This window comes from Nylanderia fulva, unplaced genomic scaffold (assembly GCF_048542155.1).
Source record: "Nylanderia fulva isolate GAGA-0341 unplaced genomic scaffold, ASM4854215v1 Scaffold11, whole genome shotgun sequence".
Taxonomy (NCBI): domain Eukaryota; kingdom Metazoa; phylum Arthropoda; class Insecta; order Hymenoptera; family Formicidae; genus Nylanderia; species Nylanderia fulva.
In genome coordinates, this window is record NW_028189302.1 from 1,116,073 (window position 1) to 1,137,686 (window position 21,614).

General features: G+C 36.5%; 1 protein-coding gene across 7 annotated transcripts in view; it reads left to right on the forward strand.

Moving 5' to 3' along the window:
- The window catches only part of LOC114945581 (uncharacterized), a 210,697-nt gene that overhangs the window by 65,667 nt on the left and 123,416 nt on the right, over window positions 1-21,614 (forward strand). For all 7 annotated transcript variants that reach the window (XM_085486163.1, XM_029321848.2, XM_085486167.1 and 4 more), the window contains one exon: window positions 2,484-2,516. In XM_085486163.1, the coding sequence (XP_085342289.1) occupies window positions 2,484-2,516 (33 nt within the window). The remainder of the gene's footprint in view (window positions 1-2,483; window positions 2,517-21,614) is intronic.

Here is a 21,614-nt window from a genome sequence, read left to right on the forward strand (position 1 = left end):
ATTACAATTTTCTTATTGGTTAGAATGCAAAAGACTGATAAGAAAACTGTAATTATTTAGCTTTCTTACATACAGGATTGTATCTAAATAAGTGAAAAAAATTTTAAGAGATGATTTTTTGTATTTTAAATAATTTTTTTTTCTAAAAAAAAATATATAATTTAAAAAAAATAATCTATACGATAATATCTATCTGTTCTTGTAATCATATACGAAATCAAAGCGAATGCAAAGCGTCATACGTGTATATAGAAATGAGTCAGATATTATAAATGTATTTACAGAATAATGATAGCGCTGTCAAAATGGTCACACATTACTAAATTTCTTAGTGGCGAAGTTGAGGAGTTAATTAACAAACTTAAGCAACATTTGATACGGTCAATGCTTGAATGGTTGACAGCCTGGGAAGACCGTGTCCCATTGGCGCTAATGCCGAGGCTAATGACTGTAGAAGTCGATGTCATAATTGAGAGGAAAAAAAAAGAAGATAATGCTGGTATCCTGTTTGAAGAGCGCGACGTCAGAAGAAAACGGTTATGACATAATTACGCAAATACGTCGTCTCATTTCACGCTTTATTCATTCAGCTTGCTGTTTAGCTTCGACCTGCAAAAAATTTAACGACACCTTAAATATATGTACAATTATTTTATAATCAAATAAATCTAAAGATACCATAGAAATCTCAGCTAGATACACCAGATGTAGGTCTTATACAAATTTTTCGGACCGAATTTTCGAACCGATTTTTTGAACCGATTTTTCGAACCGATTTTTTGGACCGATTTTTCGAACCGATTTTTTGGACCGATATATTTTTCTCGCATGCATCACTTCAGAGGGGTAAAAGAGGAACTTTTAAGAATTAATATCTCAAGTAAGAGATTTATCCTGAATGAGTCTTAGCAATTGCTAAGCAAAATTTCGTGCCTTGTGCACTATTATAAAAACACAGAGGGAGCTTTACTCTAATACTTTAATATTATTCTTCTACAAATAATGATAAAAAAAATGCACAGTGTGACATAACTATAAAAGCTTCGGAAAAGATCTCACTTTGACTTTACGGAATAATCACGGGTTCTCGCGTCATCGATGGCCGATCGATCGATCGCGGGATATTTACGTTATAATGAGACTATTAACACGCCGCGAGAAAACTTGGACGGTCGAGCGTTTATGATAGCCGATGACCTACCTAGCGGCTTCCATTAGAGAATAAGCCGCGTCGAGTGAGACATTTGCCGATCTCTCTCGTCTTCGACGCAGGTGCCGTCTCGAGGAAGGTACCATTTAAAAGTTCCTCGCTTTTACACTATACAACGACGCGTGCCTTCGGGCCCCCCGATCTTAGCTCGGCGCATTAGCGAGGATCTCCCCGGAGTTACGTAAAGTGGTTTCCCCTTTCGCTCTCTCTCTCTCTTTTTCCTTGCGATCGGCACCTTCAGATCGGCGCGCCGCGGTCGAATAAATTATCGCGGGAAATTTTCTCCGAACGTATGCAAATTACGCGAACCTGGCGGGAGAGAAGGAGTCGATTGCGTCGTAAGATTGCGTCGATTATACATATATGCGTGAATCACAGTCGCGGATGAACGAGCATATCGATGCACACACATATCGTGTAATAGATATGCATATATTGCGGTCGTAATCACCTGTGTGTCATTGAGCGGAATGGAGAATTAAAAATCGAAATTATCCGCGCGGCTTCCTCTCGCGACGTGACGCCGAGTGTAATTTAATACTACACATTGTTTCCTTTCGATGTGAATTCTCTCGATATATATGCGTTCAACCTTGCCGGTTAATTCTCTCGGAATGAGATGATGGAGTTATAGTTATTACTATCGACAGTAAAAGATAATTGTTTTGCGAAGTGAAGTCAAATTGAAAAACCGTGTAATGATGATTCCGCCTGCATCATCGTCTCGTAATAGATCATCGAGTTTACGTTTATCACGCGATTGTTTGTCGAGAACTACTGTCTACAGAATAGAATAGAAGCTTGGCGGAAATATTTTGTATACTTAGTAATTTTTATTATATTACGTAATTTTAATTAATTACTTCAAAGTTTATTATTTTAATTTAATAAAACTATTAATTTTAATAAATTTTTTTCAAAATTAAAAAAAATGTGATAAATTTTAAATTACATCAAATTATTTTAATTAAATTTTAATACATTTTTTATTAATTATTAAATTAAATTAAAAATTAATTTAATTGAATAAGAATTTTAATATAATTATTTTTTATATCAGATTTTATTATGATATTATTATTTATCAAAATTAATTATAACAAAAATAATTGTGAAACTCAAGCTCTTTTTACGAAAATATACCATATTTCATCTAAACGCAACGAGAGAGGCCGACAAGTTAGAGTTTTAGTCTCGAACGCGAATAATGAATTAATCAGCCCACTTGTGGTCGTGGTGACTATGACAGCTGATCGAATGTTTTCTGTTTCAGATTCGTGCGAACCCGTTGCGGAGCGACCTTACGGTGAGTGACTCACGATCTCAATTTCCTAGCGATTACGAGACCGTACTTAAGTGTACGGCACTGTATAAAAATCGTCGCGGAAACCTTCTATTCAGTATTTTATCCGTGAAAAAAAACTTTACCCTCTCCCATTACGCAGTCCGCGCAATTCAAGCTTCCATTCAAGATGCCTCATTCGCTGTTGATTTCATACGGCATTGCGAAATACGCGATGTAACGCCGTTGGGTTCCCGTTTTCTCTTCCTCTTTTTTTCTTTCTTTTGTAGCGTGCGCCGCCTATGCAAACGCGTAAATTAGATCGAATTCCCGGAACAATATTACTCGAAGCAGAGAGTATCCGGTGGCCAACTAGTTTTATATCGCAAAAATCCGGGCAAAAAGCCCGAGTGTCTTCGATCTTGTAAATATATAACAAACTACGCCCGTATTTCATTTTTCTTTCATCTATATAATCTAACTAATCTTTCTTATGATATCATTTTCGTTAGGGGACAATTTTTATTTTTTTAAGGATTTTTACTGCGATTAATTTTTGTTTTCCCTCTCTCTCTCTCTCTCTCTTCGATCGTCGACACTTACTCGAGTTCAATGACGGCGAATCCGACAACAAGCGAATCCATCCATCCGACGATGATGGTCGGAAGAAGAGAGACGTATATTTCGAAAAGCCGTCCATCTCCGGAGCGTGATATCAAGTCAGGTGCGGAGGGAAGCTGTTATAAGGACATAAAAAGTCGCGTTGCATCCGGTCTCGCGTCTCCTCTATGCCAGAAGTCGTAAAATTCAACGTTATGCGATTCGGGGCCTGTGTTTTGTCCCCCTTTCGAGATTATGATTATCCCAGCAGTGGCGGCAGCCACCGTGGCTAATATCACGCAATAAGCACGCCGGAGCCCAAGAAAGACCAACGGTCTATCTTTTCTCTCTACATATATCTCTTTCTCTCTTCTCGCTCGTCTTTGTCCATCTCCTCCTCTCGCCTTCTCATCCTCCGGTATATAATATGTGCCACCAAACCTGATGGTGTAAACGGCCATCCGGTGGAAACACGTGGATGGTCCAGGACGAGGTGGAGGAGAAGAAGGCCATCAAACGGGCCGCGCAGCCCCGCGGAGGGCATTTCTAACTTTCCTGAAGCAACTCCATCTTCACGGTCTATCGTACGTTTGAGAACACCGAGTCGCGGTAGTCGGGGGCTACCTAGGTGTGTTGCGTCGCTAATGGTCCCGGAATGCCCTCGCAGGGCTCTCTTCGGGTCGTCCGTATCCCAGGGAGATACGGAATATTTTACGATAATAAGCAAAAAATTATTTTGTATTACACGTGCAGGCAAAGTGGCACTTTGTGTGCGTGTTTTCTGTGCGGAAAGCGGCCGATTTCCCACGCCGCCATCTAGCGGCGACGCGGTAAGTAAATAAGCCGCGTTCAAAGCCATTGCCTACGGCTGAGCCGCATTCAAAGTCATTGCCCACGGCTTCAGTCGTGAGCAATGACTTTGAACACGGTTATTTCCGCACCGTGCCGCCGCAAGATGGTGGCGTGCGATCGGCCACCTCGCGCACAGAAAACGCGCACAAAGCCACTTTGCCTGCACTTGTAATACAAAATAGTATGTGTATCACGTGCGGATTGACAATTTTCCGCACTTGATACACAATATACTATTCTCTATTTCCTTTGTTTTTTTTTCATCTTCATCTGGGGAATTAAAACTCGCACTTTTGTGTAAGCGCGAATAGGATTCGCAGCCGAGGTTTTCGGGGGTTGTCGAATCAACAGGTCCCTTCCTCCGATTATGAGAGTGTAAAGCGTTTTGAATCTGACCCTCGTGCGCGAATCTCGATGTAGTAGGAGGAGAGAGAAAAAAAGGGCGAATCTTGTCCGTGGGGGGTCGTGTCAGACGACGACTCTCCTCTCCCGGATCGGTGAAATCGCGCGCGTATGTATACGTGTATGTATTAAACGTTGCGGGGGTGGTCTACCCCAGGCTATACGGGGATGCCTGACAGCCGATTAGGGCTAGGCGGCAGGGAGGCCCCCACGGAAAACTTAAAATAACATCGCTCGATCATCCGGGTGTCTTCGCAGACAGCCGAGGACGCCGTGCTCCGTCATTCAAACGCTTACCATCCCATCACCTTGCTTGCCGCTATTCTACCCTCGTACGAGATTTGATTGTCAGCGAGTGTTCCGTGTCGCGAATCAAACTGCCTTTAAAAACACGTGTTTGATTACTCCATTCATTCGTGCGACCGTACTTTTACATTCTATGCATATATTATGCATTATATTAATTGTTATATATATATATATATATATATATATATATATATATATATATATAGACATGTTTTAAAATATTATATTCTTTAAAATTTTTTAAAATAATTATATACAAGGTGTATCTAAATTAGGGCGAATCAAGCCTGTCTTTAAAAATACGTTTAATTAGCCGATTCATTCGTGCGACCGTACTTTACATTACGCATATATTATGTATTATATTAATATTGTATTAATTGTTATGTATATATTTATAGACGTGTTTTAAAATATTATATTTTTTATGTTTTAAAATATTACAATATATAAATAATAAAATATAAATATAATATTCTTTAAAATTTGTTAAAATAATTATATATACGAGGTGTATCTAAATAAGGGCGAAAAATTTTTGGAGATATTGGATTCTTTGTCGAAAAAATTAAGGGGGTTTTTTTATATATCTAAACATAAACTCTAAAAATTAAGTTTTTATTTTTTTTTCTCAAATTTCAGACAAATTTAAAAAATGAAACTTGGTGGATATTTTTCATTTCATTTTTTTTTAAATTAATATTTTTGTCTGAAATTTGAGAAAAAAGTAAAAACTTAATTTTTACCTCTCTCTTTACAAAAGTGTAACTCCTCGGAGAGAGATATAAAGAGAATATAGAGTATATGTTTATATAAGAAATCCCCCTTAATTTTCGACAAAAAATCATCTCCTAAAATTTTCGCGCTTATTTAAGTACACCCTGGTGACAACTTGTCTTAATATAATAATTAAAAAGTAAGTTGTTTGCGATTAATATTTGAAGACAGAACCCTCATATATATATAAATCACATATAATAAATTATATCAACTGTTTTGCGACTTGTTTAGTAAAATTGAATAAATCTATTCGGAATATTTCATATAAAAAAAAATAATTCATATATATTTTTTCTCTACATTTTGAAAAGAAGTATACACACAAGTTTAAAGTTACTTTTTAATTATTCGCGCGCGAGATAAGATTTCAACATTATTTAGAGAACATACAAAAAATGTTGGAATTATTTTTGACGTCAGGCGGAGGAAAATTTATCAAGCAGTCCGAGGTTGAGCACCTCTTCGATGCTCATTACAGAGCGTCCCGCCCCCGGCGGCGGATAATCAGGGTGTGCGGGGGAGTGAGGGGGGGCGGGGGCGGTGGGTGACCTCGCCCGGGGCCTTTACTCTCCTCTTCTTTCGCCCCTGCCACTTCCATGTCTCTTTGCTCTCTTCCTCCTGTCTCCGACCGAAGTATGCTCTTCTCTCTTCTCTCACCTCTATATACTAATCTCGTCCCTTTTTCTCCTGTCCGGCATCCGCGATCGTCTCCTTTTCTCCCGACGCTTTCGTCTACCTGCGAAGGTGACGGAGCAGCAGCTCCGAGGCTTTACGAATCGCGACCTCGCCGATACTTTGCATTCGGTGTGCATCGCTATCATCCTCCAGGTCTCTCGTTTCTCTTCGAAATTGGAGAAAGTTTCATTTATATACGGCTGTGTCTATATACAGCACGTGATGTCTTGCATTAGTATTTTTTTTTAGTGTCTACTAAAGGAATAATGAAAGTATTTATACAAGTTTTATACTTAATACTAGGTACTATTATAGTGTCAGATATAAGACAATTTTTTAACACAATAATTTTTGATAGTTTTTCTAAAAGATGATTTATATGTACATATATATATATATATATATATGAAATAAAACTATGAAAATATATAATTATAATTAATTATTTTATATATTAAAATATATAAAATAAAATTAAAACATATATGTATATAAAATTATTGTATTAAATATATTATTCTGTCTTATATTATACATTTATATTTTTATATCAGGGAGATATTGAGATTCGAATTATTACGAAATAATTTTTTAAATGTCATTTTTATCACTTGTGTCAGCGCAGTCGCTGTAAAACTATTGGTCGCCTCAATATTTTAGAAATGAGAAGATTAATCAATATCGCGAGAAAGAAAGATAGAGAGAGAGCCTCCAGCTATTTGGCCGCGAATAATAATAATGATTACGAAAAGATTATGGACTTCGAGCAGGAAATGACGTTGGTGAGGGTGGAAAGTGCTGTTCTTTTTTTTTTTTTTTTTATTTGCGAAATACGACAGCGAATCGTGCAATTGCCTTGCTTCCTTTTTCACGGTTCATTATCTATGCAGAGTTTAGTAAAGAGAAAAAGGGGGGCAGATGTAAGGAAACCAAAGGGAGACCAGGAAGAAAGAGTTCGGATTCACGAGGAATTGAGAGAAATTTCGAGACACGTCGCTGAATAATTGAAACACAAACAGGGGAATCGGCGTGGATGCTCAACCTGTGGATCCTCGAAGAGAGACAGAGAAAGAGGCAGAATTTAAAGATCAGAGAGGCCGAATAATTCCACGACGCTTCTAAAAACTAGTCTTCGACCGGAAGTTCTTCGAGCCCGATCTAATTTGCAAAGAAGCTGATCCTTTATTTAGAGACTAACTCCGTTACGGTTTCTCGTAGACATATAAGCGCGGATCAAAGAAATCTCTTCCGCGAACGATTTCCGAGAAGTTTTACATATCACGGTACTGGAGTGTCTAGGACGCAAGATATACGCTCTTTTCGCCGCTACGTATCGGAATGCGACTTTACTAGGATGTACTGTACTAGGATGATGCTTGATCGCCCGTTTGTCCCGTTACGAGAATTCTTTCTTTCCTTCGCAAACGCACCGGTCCATTGCGAACTTGTCCGATGGGGCAAAAAAAGGTTGATGTCACTCTAGATAGTCTATAAAGACTGTCCTTTTGCCCTCTCTAAGATGGTCAACAAAGTTCAACGAGTCGGAGAGAGCCAAACGCATCATCCGAGTTCTATTCTCCATTAAAGGATTCGAAGATAGCTTCATATGTGTTAATATATATTTCCCTTCTGTCAATGTGCATCATTTTTTATTTTCCCATTAATGTATGGGTGCCAATTGCATGTTTTCCGAGTACAAAAGGTCTTTGTATTTTATTTCGAGTGGAAAAATTGGTTTGGGTATCCGAGTACCTGTTCATTGACAGAAGTGTACAAAATGAGAACTCGCGTTTTGTAATTTTTATATTAATTATCCTCCGTTAAAGGATTCGAAGATAGCTTCATATGTGTTAAAATATATTTCCTTTCTGTCAATGTGCATAATTTTTTATTTCTATAAAGACTGTCCTTTTGCCCTCTCTAAAATGGTCAACAAAGTTCGAGTCGGAGAGAGCCAAACGCATAATCCAAGTTCTATCCTCCATTAAAGGATTCGAAGATAGCTTCATATGTGTTATAATATATATTTCCCTTCTGTCAATGTGCATAATTTTTTATTTTCCCATTAATGTATGAGTGCCAATTGCATGTTTTCCGAGTACAAAAGGTCTTTGTATTTTATTTCGAGTGGAAAAATTGGTTTGGGTATCCGAGTACCTGTTCATTGACAGAAATGTACAAAATGAGAATTAGCGTTTTGTAGAGTTTCCATATTAATTATCTTCTCTTTCCCCTCTTATTTGGAACGAATTTGGGAATGTGAGAATTTCCGGAATCTGTTAACGAGCGAAAATGAAGAACGGCGTCGCTGTCCGGTTTTATCCCTAGCTTTATCTCTTGATGGCTCCAATGTCCATTCACCTTCGTCACCACACGTCAGGAAACGCATCGTGACGTAGTTCGGGGGCTGCACCCGGCACCTGAGGATGATGTCGGGTCCGTCGTCACTTTGCCGCGAAAACGTGGCGCCATTCAGGCACTCTTCGGGACCCCATTAAAGAGTCCCCCAGACGGTGCTCGTGTCTCTTCTGAAAAAACGACAGAAGGGACACGAGAAGAGGATGATTCGACAGCCGCAGTAGTAGATTCTTGCCACAATAATTTTCCATGTCCTACGCAAATTCGTAGATTGCCTGTACCTTTCCGAAACAGACCTGAGAACACAGGTACGTGCATTTTTTCGGTTGATTTACCTAAGAAAGAGGGAGTGCGCAAGGAATTTGGAATACAAAATGTAAAAGAATCCCTAAAATATTTTAAATGCAAAATATCCAGATTTTTTTGTGAATCTAATCATTTTATTTAAATACATTATTAAAAAAAAAGAGTTTTCTAGATTAAAAAATGCTTTTTTTATTAAAATAAATATATGAACGACTAATTAAGAATGTAAAACCTTGCAAAATATATTTCCTTATCTTTCTACTTAATACTGATTTAAATAATAGCAAATCTCTTTAACGTCAGAAATTCTTACCGAGCACTTGTTGTTACCTTTCCAGTTATTATCGGCAATCTCTTTGGTTCATCAAGCGATATTGAGCCGCGTTGGGAAGAAAGTGATTACCCAGGTGAATTTAATTTGGCTCCCCGAGATCGATCTAGCGCGTATAACTCGAATAGGAATCCTCGATCCATTTTATTCCCCGTTCGATTCTCGATCGCGTTCGTGCGTAGCGCACGCATCTCTCCAAAGCCATGCCGAATCCAGGAGGGATTCATGAATGAACTATGCGGGTCCCGACGGAAGCACTATTATTTAGCATAGCCACTTTTTCTCGTTTCCCCCTCGCGGCGGCGACGTTGTATCTCTTTGTATCGAGTCGAGCGATGACGCTGCAAAGAGCTCGCGCGCTCTGCATTGGATCTGGAGCAGGTTCGTTTCTTCTCTCCTTCTCGGAGAGACCCTCGAACGTAACTAATGGACGCCACTTTCGCCCCGCTAGGACACTTTATTATCGTAATTCGACTTCTATTAGCGCGGCGAGACTGAAATTGTATTTTTTTTCTTTTTCTTTTTTTTTTTCAAATGGTCGACTGTATTAAACTCGATGCTTCGATTTATGCATCGTGCTATTTGCGTAGTCATAAATGATGTCACATGTAGAAATTTCTTGTAGAAATATATTATTTTATATTTAACCATTTCATATATTTTATTTATTATTAGTCATTTGTATAATTATTTATATGGTTATTTAAATATATATATATATATGTGCATATAAATTTATACCTATATATATAATTATATATTCAAATAATTGTATAAATAATTATATAAATAATTAATATATTATAATAAATAAATATATGAAATGCCTAAATAAAAAGATATACCTATATCAGTCTGTATTTTGTAAAAATAACTTTTTAGATAAGCGCTTTTAATAAAATTATCAAATACGCCGTAATACATAACATTGGTTCTCAATCATCTGTATTTCGGACTTTAATTTTTTTTTTCTTTTCGTTTAGTATTCGAAGTACACTTTCACGGTACAGGTGCCTCGAAATCGAGCCACAAGAGAATCGCTCTCGCCTGTGTGTAGCTGTTGTGCGCGCGGCGAGTCTAATCGCGGCCCGATAAAAGGCAAAGAGAGTCGCATAAGCGAGCTGCCCAGAAGCAATCAAGCGAACAATGACACCGACACTGGAGGTAACTTCACGCAACGCGGTGGACATTGTGCGTAGGATTAGCTTCCGGTTCGCGTTCCAGCCTCCCTCTTTCTCTCTCTCTCTTTGTGGGACCAGGTGAGTCCGCCTTCGAGAACCGCGAAAGAGACGAGGAAATCGAAAAGGGACTCCGCGAGTCGAGTCGAGTCTTTACGGAACCCCAATGAATGCATCGCGAGAGTCTGCGTTTCGCCGCGTTATTGCGACCGTATTTACGACTTGTTGTCGGAAAGGTCGTAAAAAAAAAAAAAAGCACTTGGGCCCTCACACGTGAGAACACTCGTAAGGCCCCCCGTAAGTTGGCTCTCCTGCTCTTCGTTCCTGATCCTGCCTCCTCTTTTTGCGCATCCCTCGTCACACCCGACGCCTTATTAAATCCGCGACAAGAAGCTCGGACGCACCACTTTGCCCGGCCGAAAATGGGCCTCTAACTGATTCTCTCCCGCCGAGCTTCTTTATGTCATCCCTTCCTTCTTATCGACCTTCTTCATCCTTCCCGCGCGTTTCTTTCGTCCAGGAAGATGTGTCTTCCCTGGTTCTTCTTTCGATTACGACTTCTTTTATGATCCATGAACGCAAGTAATATACAAGGTTTTAAATAAGGACGAAAATTTTTAAGAGATGATTCTTTGACGCAAATTGTAAGGGTAGTTTTTTATATAAATATATATATTTATTTTTTTTTATTAAATATTTTATTTAATATTATTTTATTAAATATTTTATTTCAAATATTATTTTATTAAATATTTTATTAAATATTTTATTAAATATATATATTTAGATTCCTCTCTGAGGAATTACATTTTTCCAAAGAGAGAGCTTAAAAAAATTATAGGTTTTTATTTTTTTTCCAATATTTACTATAATTTTGATTTGCTTGTTTTTTATTCTAAAATTTAACTTCTTATATCTCGAAACCTTAGGTATTTAGCAACCTTGCTGTGCATGATAATTTATTTTAATTTTTTTTTCTTGCAAATTATTGATTTTATTAAAAAGAAGTTTTTAGAGGAATTAAGTTTTCCAAAATATATTTTTAGATAATCATATTCTGATCCATTAAAGTTTTAATAAAAAATTGAATACAGGTTGCTAATTTTATTTCATCAATACGGAAGGATTAAAAAAATATTAATAAGCATTTTCTTTATTAATAAAAAATGTCCACCAAATTTTATTTTTTTAACTTATTCAAACTGAGAAAAAAAATAAAAATCTAATTTTCCCCTTTTGGAGATAACTTCTTAGGAAAGAATAAGAAGTATACAGGATGTGTCTAAATAAACGCGAAAAATTTTAAGAGATGATTCTTTGTTAAAAATTAAGGAGGTTTTCTTATATAAATATATACTCTTACATTTCTCTCTAAGGAGTTTACACTTTTCTAAATAGGAAAATAAAAATTAAGTTTTTATTTTTTTCTCCAATTACAGACAAATTAAAAAGAAACTTGGTAAACCCACTAAGTTTAATTTTTTTTAATTTGTCGGAAATTTGAAACCAAATAACTTAATTTTTATCTCCTTCTTTAGAAAATAGTGAAACTCCTCAGGGAGGAATATAAGAGTTAATTTAATTTCGACAAAGAATCAACCCCTAAAATTTTTCACTCTTCAGATACACCCTGTGTGATATCCCTAGATTTTATTTCGTGTACACATATATTTCTTAAAATTCTCGATGATGAATGTAAAAAAAAATCATCATCTCGCAAGAGAGGGAGAGCTACATTATTCGTAATTAGCGAGATAAAATATTACAAAGAACAAAAATAAAATTTGAAAGAAATAAAAACCTAACTTTTAAGCTCTCTCTCTTTGGAAAAATGTAATTTCTCAGAGAGGAATCTAAAAATACATTGATATGAAAAACTACCCTTAATTTGCGGCAAAGAATCATTCCCTAAAATTTTTCGCTCTTCAGGTACACCCTGTATATCCCTAGATTCTACTTCGTGTACACATATAATTCTTAAAATTCTCGACGATAAATGTAAAAAAAAAAAAAAAAATTCGTCATTTCGCGAGAGAGGGAGAGAGATAACTTCATCATCGAGCTACATTATTCGCAGTTAGCGTAAGGTGGAGAGTTCATGAACATAAATTACGACGCGAATGCCGCGGAGCTTTTAAAGCCGCGCCGTCGCGGCTATATCGCCGACGTGTTGCGGTTTTCGGGCGATCCGATCCCGGACCGCAAGAACGGGCCGATTACCGGGCTCGGTCATCCGGCAAACGACTATTAATGATATTTCGTGTCGGATCTGCATGCTCCGACCTCGGCAAAGGGAAGCCGACCGTGCCCGAACTTTCCGTGCATTACCACCGCACCGGCGAGATTTTTACGCGTGTTCCTTGCTCGGGGAAAAGGTCCGGCAGTCTCCTCGCGAGAGATCCACGTTTCAATATAATGCGATAATAACGCAATAGAGAGAGGATCGAATCGAGGTGTACCGCGAGGTATCTCTTTTCTCTCTCTTTATTCTCTTCGCACGGGACCACCTCGTTTTCCTCTCTCCCTCCTCTCTCCAATCCTGGTAAGCATATTCTCTCCTTCCGCAGAAGGTATATATCGGCTCCACCTCCGCGATCGGAGATGCAGAACATCCACCGATCTGCCGGCTATTTATCGAGACAGAGATTCTCAATGTTAATCGAGTATTTGTTCCTCCTTGTCGCGTTAAATGCATTTATGTGTAGGACTTTTAATATTTTTTTAATTTTATTTTTTTTTTATTATTTTATTATTTATATATTATTTTATTTATATTTAATTAGTGCACATTCATTATATTTGTGCACGGAGAAAATTTTCTCTTAGAATTTAAAATCACGGTAATCGTAGGTTAATATGGTATTGCGAGAATTTTATAAGAGTTTCTCTGATTAATATTTACCACAATAAAAATATAAATATGTGCACAGTAAATTTTATTATGTATGTACATGGTAAAATTAATCGAACACATTTTATATCTTATTGTGATAGATATTAATATTTTTTATTGTAAAATTTCAGCGAAAATTCTCGTTGTGTATAGTATTAATTTGTAAATGAAACAAGAAAAACGATTTTAACGCATTATTTTTATACACAAGAGACCAAAATTACAGAAATTAGAAAATAATTATTTTTTCTTATTTTATTGTTTATATATTATTATATTTATTAATAAATATTTCGGGAAAATCTACGAGATTTCTCCGGCGTATTTTTGAAATTACCTTTAAATATGCAAGAAATACAAATCACGCGAACATTTTTTTTAATCGTCTGATTCGCGACAGGTTGTTCTTCACTTATGCAAAACGAATTTTTCCGCACGTTTTATCGACGTTTTCTCACGGTGGGAGAGATCTTTTTTCTTCTTCCGCAGCTTTCTCTTTGCAATGATTCCTTTTACCCAGCACGCTAATTTTCTATGTTGTCGATTCATCTAGCGTGTTCGTTAATTTATATTTTTATCGTCGTGTTATTTTATTTTAATGTGTTTAATAGAGATAAAACTAAAAAAATTTGATATAATATAAATAAAAAGAGTGATTATTTAAATAGTTTATAGTAACATGTTTGTTTTGATTATTGTACATAATACAAATTGTATAATTGATTTAAATCTTTGTTTTTTTACCTTCCGAACCTTTGCATTGTTGACAAAAATATCTCAAGGATTTCATCATTTAACATTTAATTAATTTATCATATACACTGAAAAAAAATAACTAAATTAATACATATTTAGTTCAATACTACGAAATAAATCATTGATTTGAGAGAAACAAATAAATGTTAATTTGTTTTGAAAAGGATTTATAATTATATAGTTTCAAATAAATTATTTATTTGACAGTATTGAAATAAATACTAATAAGAGTTAACAAAATTTTTTGTATTACACGTGCAGGCAAAGTGGTACTTTGTGTGCGTGTTTTCTGTGCGGAAAGCGGCAGATTTCTCACGCCGCCATCTAGCGGCGACGCGGTGAGTGAATAAGCCGCATTCAAAGCCATTGTCTACGGCTGAGCCGCGTTCAAAGTCATTGTCCACGGCTAAAGCCGTGGACAATAATTTTGAACACGGCTATTCCCGCACCGTGCCGCCGCAAGATGGCGGCGTGCAATCGGCCACCTCGCGCACAATGCCACTTTGCCTGCACTTGTAATACAAAATAGTATGTGTATCACGTGCGGATGGACAACAACTTTCCGCACTTGATACACAATATACTATTTCAGTGTAGATATATGCAAATTATATATATTTGAAAAAAAATAATACTAAAAAGTCGGGGAAAAAATGAATTTCTGGTCTTGGAAAATCTGCAAAAGTCAGGGAATTTTTTTCATCGAGTCTGCTGGACACCCTGATATATTCAATCAGGGACGCGCGCAATAAAGCTACGCGGCAACGAGGTGGGTGGATTGCGTAATGCAGTTTTAAATAACGATCGGACGCGATTCTCCTCGGCAGGCATGTTTGCGCTGGACCAGGAGACCCGGCGGAGGATTAAGAATCCCGCAGTCCCAGGCTTTAAACGGCGGATCGCACGAACGCGAGAAGGCAGATACACAAATCAGGCCGTAAAGCCGATCAATTAAACGGCAGGCCGCCGATCTGCCGCGCGCATTATAACCGGTAATTATCCGTAATTAAATATTGGCCGCAGCCGGCCCGAGCGTTTTTAAGGGGTGTGTTCCATTCCCTTTGCTCGTATTATATTCGCCGCTCTTCTCCCTTTCTTCTTCTTTGCGAAGGAGCGTCTTGCGTCGCGACGCGAGTCCGTTCCGGGACGCCTTTGCGATTAAAATCAGCTGTTTTGTTTTTTGCAACTCGTAAATTAGCATACTTTCTCCTCGCGTGGAAAATGAAAGTTACATTTTAATTTGTAGCCGATGAATATGAAACATTCGAGCGGAGTATTATCGTTAAATTTATATCAAGTTTCGTGAATTGGCAAAAAATATATTGTATGAGAATTTAAAAATTTTAAAGAAATTAACAATAAAAATATAAAATTTGTTAAACGATGCTTCTCTCGCGAGATCATTTTGATAATGATTCTTGCAAGGGAAATAAGTACATACAGAGAATTACCCTGAAAATCATGGAAAATTGTGGGACGGTATGGAGAAATTTTATAAGAGTTTATCTCATTAATATATTTACGTCACAATAAAAAAATATGAATATCATGATTTTCAGGGAAAATTCTCTCCGTGTATTTTTAATCGCGCTTATCTCTGCGCGATGGTAGCGAACCATATTGAAAGGCAGCGCGTTAAATCCTGAGAATCATATATTGTTACGACGTATATCTATGTCAATTATATTTGATCATACGCTCCTCTATAATTTGTGGTTTCGTGCGCGGGATAGCAGCTCGGAGAGCAGCGATGTATAAATAAAAGATGATCCTTCCTCCACAAGGAAACGCGCCGCGTGCACTAAGGTATAGCGCCGGAAAGCAAGTGATGCTCGCGTTTCCTTAATTGCGAGACTTCTACGAACTTGTTAAAATTACGGCGACGCTTCTCGTCAGCGGAGGAAACATAATGATAGTGCCGAATGGCGTGTCTGAAATTTATGTGGACGCAAGAAGGTGGGTGGTTGGCGGAGCCACCGGGGTAGGTAGAGAGATGAGTAGGTTGATCTTTTTCTCTCTTGAAAGGAAGAGGACTTGTACCCCGAGCGCACCACAAAACTATCCTGCGTTGCTTGATTTATTTCCCGAAGCGCCGGCGAATAGGAAATTTCGTTCGGCCTCTAATTAAAAAGCAGCGCGGGAAAAGCGCTCCACAAATGATGTACGACAGGTCCTAACCTTCCTCTCGCAAAACGACGATGCCGATGCTTCCCTTAATTAATTAGATAGGTATCGGAAAAATATTACAAAGAACGACCGTTTATTATATATATATATATATGGGGTGTTTCAGAACTGGCGGAAAAGTTTTTAATGTCAGATTCCTGGTACCATTTGGAGAGGATTTTTCCCTAGTGAAAATGTTGAGAGAGCAATTTTTACTATTATGTATATCTTTATAACTAAGCCTTATATTAAAATTCTGCTAAAGCAAAATCTACCTAAAATTAACTGACGAATGTAGTTCTGTTAATATTTTATTTCCACAAGGTTTAGTTTCCAAAAAAGTCTTTATTTTCAATTGTTTATAATTTGAAAATTATTGGTGTCTCGACATTTTTGTTGAGGAAAAATCGTCTCCGAATTATACCAAGAATCTGCCATTAAAAACTTTTCCGTCAGTTCTAAAATCTTGTTTTAATCGACAGAAAATTTTCTTTCGTTTTTAACATAAAATCAGTATGTCCCGGCTTTGTTTCTATATGTCCTTAAATCATGGAAAAGCATTTATTATTCTGTTCAACCGAGAAGAAGAAAAGCGTGCAGAAAAATGATCGTTTTGTGGGTAAAACAGAACCGCTTCAGGATTATCTTAATAAAGGTTAATTACGATCTCCTCTTTTTCGCGGTTGATAGTAAAAATATTCCCTTCGCAGAAGATCTCTACCTTCCAGATACATAGGTACATACATACATATATCCCGTCGGCGTCGGCATTCCATTTCGGAGCCTCTAGAACGAAGACTCTCTCTCTCTCTCCGTTTAGGCATCGCATGACGTTCGTCTATTTATCAAGCAGTATCATCATTCGCCTTTCCTCTACCGCGATGCCGCCCCCTACGGCGATTTAATCTAATTTGTATCGCCCTTTGTTAATCGCGGCCGCGCCGTTAATTCGTTCGGGCTCGCAAACCGGGGCCCCATCTTGAAGAAGGAAGGGGACTCACCGCCCAAATAAACTACCGTACGTCCACGCTCCGTCCGGAGTCGTCATAATAAACGTAAAGGGGACAAAGGGGACACGCATCGTTCTTTTTTTCTCTCTCTCTCTCCGAAGAAGAAGAAGCCCGGAACGTGCGCGGCGTGATCCGAAAGGATAATGCACCGGATACCGGAGGTTAACATCGAGCGAGGATCGAGAGAGAGAGAGGAATCATCAGACGAATGATCATTAAGCTGTCGCGGCATTCGCGTTTCGCTCGAAACGTTGCATGAATATGAGATTTTTTTGCACGCCTTTGATTGACAGAAGTCTTTCAAAAAATTTTTGCTTTATTTTGTTTATTATTATATCTTTTTTAGTTACTCAGAGAGAATTTTCTTTTAGAATTTACCCTGGAAATTATGGTAATCTAAGACGATATAATATTGAAAGAATTTTATTGGGAATTTTCTCTAATTAATATTTATCCCACAATAAAAATATTAATATCTATCACAATAAGATATAAAATATATTCAATTAATTTTACTATGGACATATTAATATTTTTTATTATGGTAAATATTAATCAGAGAAACTCTTATAAGATTCTTCCAATATCATATTGTCCCACGATTATTATGATTTTCAATTTTAAGAAAAAATTCTCTCTGTACGATTTTTCTCTAAGGGAATGCTGACTTTGTTTTATTGACAACTATTATTTTTATTTAACTATTTATCGATTGTACAGAATGAGAAAAATGCTTTTCTAGAATTAAAGTATTCAATCCTATGTATATAAAAAAAACCTTTTTATATAAGAGTCCAAATTTATTATTATAAATATTGTATTTAAATTCTAGAAAAGGATTTTTCATTCTGTGCAGCCAATAAATAGTTAAATGAAAATAATATTGTCGAAACACACACACACACACATACAGAGTCAGCATCCCTTTAAACACCGAAGAGAGCAAGTGATGTAGAATTGGAGGCACATATTAAGCAGGATTATTTATTGGCTCGGCGTACGAGCCCTTGATTTGATTTAACAAACAGCGTTCGGTAACAAATTGATAAGCAGTTGCGGTCGGCGAAGATCAGAGGCTTGGTGCTAGTAAGAGAAAGGGACCGAGGGGTGTTGTATTTCATGAAAGGTTCGGGTCAGGGACGAACGAACGTAGCGCTCGGATCCAGCCGGGCAGAGATAGTACGTGTGTGTCTTTAGCCCTCTTTCCTTCTCTCTCTCTCTCTCTTTTCCTCTAAGCTTCGTGAGAGGGCGCCATTAGCATAGGGGGACCCCCCACGGCGAGTTCAGAGCCCTGCTGGGCCCTCCTTACCAATACACATTGCATAGAGAAAGAGGAAAAGGATGCCTGATATATAAACCGACTTCATTGATTTATGGATCAAACGATTCCTTTAATAATAATACGATATTTATTCAGATGAAGAGCCGCGCGGCCACTTTCGGAGTCACGCTGCTATGATAATACGCTGTATTTGCCGAGTTCTTACCTCCCACTCCTCGTCTATTCATTTTTCCCGATCCGTTCGTCTCAAACTTCCTCCCTAGGAGTCGCCTCTAGCCTGTCTTCTGCGATGATAGCGCGATAACTCTATAGAGCAGCTGGAGATGTGATAACAGCGCGGTTAGGTTTAAATGCTTGCAAGTAGAATTAGCTTAAATATAACAATGTAGATTATAAGGTCTATTGACACAGAGAAAATTTTCTCTTAGAATTTACTCCGAAAATCATGATAATCGTGGGACAATATGGTATTGGGAGAATTTTATAAGAGTTTTTCTGATTAATATTTACCACAATAAAAATATTAATATCTACCACAAAATTCTTTCAACACCATATTGTCTTACCATATTACCTACCTAATCATATATTACATATATGATTTTCAAGGCATGATTCTAAGAGAAAATTTTCTCCGTGTATTAGAGGTATTGATGTCAAAAATTGATTTCACATTGCAAGAACTTTGTCAAAGTATCAATAAATATGACAGCATCCTGTGTAGTCTTAGCATAGATCATAACATGGATGCGTTTTGCAAGTCTAAATATAATATATGTATACATGCACTGTGTGTGCATGCAAATTTTGCGATTACAATGGGTTTGCTCCCATTGTATCGGGTCACGATTATTAAGCCTCCTGCTGATTTCTAACACTCTGAATAAATAAATCTTTTGTGTCAAATGCACGAGAATTAAAAATCTCGCTCTCTTTTTCTTCTCTAGATTATAAATGTACAGGGTGTCCCAGTAGAAAGTTGCTGAAACTAATCAGCTGTCAAAAATTGTGTTGGAAAGAGAAAAATCTACAATTTTTAATGGCTATAAATGAAATGTATACCAGTTTATTTATTCATAAAAAGTAATGAAAAAAGTGCTAATAATCACAAAATCATAAATTAAATATTTTCAACAGTGCGAGATTTAATAGCAGCTATTAAAAGGATCATCAATAACATTAAAAATGACATTAAAAATAACATGGAAAATGTTTTTACAGATTTTCGTAAAAGAACAGAATTTTGTACAAATTCAAATGATGCGCACTTCGAAAATATTTATCATTAGTTTACATGTGTGATTATTAGCACTTTTTTCAATAAAATAAACTAGTATACAAACATTTTATTTATATTCATTAATAACTGCGTGCATTAAAAATGACAGCTGATTAGTTTAGCGATTTCCTATGAGACACCCTGTATGTAGATTATAGGTAAATATCGAAAATTCAAAGTAAGGACGGTGCATAGAAGAATGTATAGAGGATGTGGTAGCGAGCGAGGATGAATCCCAATCGTGTTCCCACACGTGGAAGCAACGTGGAACATACGATCGGTTCGACTCGGTAAAACACGTGTAGATAATTACCGACATGCGATATGAGCTCGCGATATTAATCACGATTAAGTCGATTCCGAGGCGTTTGGTGCACGCTACACCGGATCCACCTTCGTGGGGTCTCTCCGAAGTCCTTCTTTTGCCTCGCGATTTCTTGTTCTCCACTCACGCATCGCCGATCGTTATCTTCTTCCCTTCGCGCGTTATCGTTGCATTTAAAGCAATTTGCATATCGCTGTGCTGCAAGTAATCATTCACATTAATATCCAATTAAATATATATATATATATATATATATATATATATATATATATAATTTTTTTAAGGTTATTTTTAAATTTCTTAAAAATATGTATTTAAAAAAAATTAAAAATATATTATAATAATTATGTTTTAATATATATAAAATATATATATATATATAATTTTTTTAAAGTTATTTTTAAATTTCTTAAAAATGTGTATTTAAAAAAATTAAAAATATATTATATTATGATAATTATGTTATTATATTTAAATTCGTGTGACAGCATTGACAAATCGAAATTCGATGAAAAACTGGCATGATAGTTTTTTCAATTTTTCTTGAAATATTGCTTATAAAAGGTATTATAAATTATTGTTACATTTTTATGTATAGAAGCCATCTATTTGCCTTTTTATCAAGTTTCTTGCCCTACGACTCGTCCCGGATCCCTCGCGTTCTACCTTGACATATTTAAGATTTGCGCTACCATACTTCTGTCCTCTCATATCTTGTTTTCTCGTCGAGGTTTTTTTTTCGTCCGCTTCTCCACGCGCGTGCATACGTAGAGCTCGGTATAAATCAAAGTCCCATGCATTCCCTCCGCGACTGAGGATCGATCGGCATCCCGGGGTCGCGATACGAGGATGACAATGGCAGACGTTTTAATCGGAGCTCTCTCAGGAAACGTATCCTCAGTTTCGATAACGAGCACTTATTTATTTAATTATCACATAAAAATTCAGCATTATATATTATTATATGCTAATATTATGTCATATTATAATATTGAATTTTTATATGATAAATAAGTATTTGTATATATAAAATATTAAAATATAATAATATATAATATAACGATATTATATAAATTAATACATATATAAAATATATAATTCATATATTATATATAATATTTAATGAAATAATATAAAAATTTATAATATATAAAATCATATAAAAATTCAGCATTATATATTATTATATACTAATATTATATCATATTATAATCTTAAATGTTTGTATGATAAATAAGTATTTGTGAATATAAAATATTAAAATATAATATACATAATATAACGATATTATACAAATTAATATATAATATATATATATATATTTTGAAAAGAAGACATTTGCGACGATTTTTCGCTTCTAGTTTCGCTAAACGCACGCCGGGACGATGAGTAGGCGAAGGGACGAAGAATGGGCAGATACTTATTACGTGTAGTCACGTGTGCATAATTAGAGGCAAACCGATAACGGCTCGCAACGCTTGTCAAGCAGTTAAGTGTTACCCGAGGCCGCGCGGCCAGGTGGACTAATGATCTCCTGGGGCATCCTCGGCGCATCTTCTTCCTCTCTTCTCGGTCCTCTTCTTCCTCGCTTCGTTCATTCACGAAGGCGAGGAGGACGCA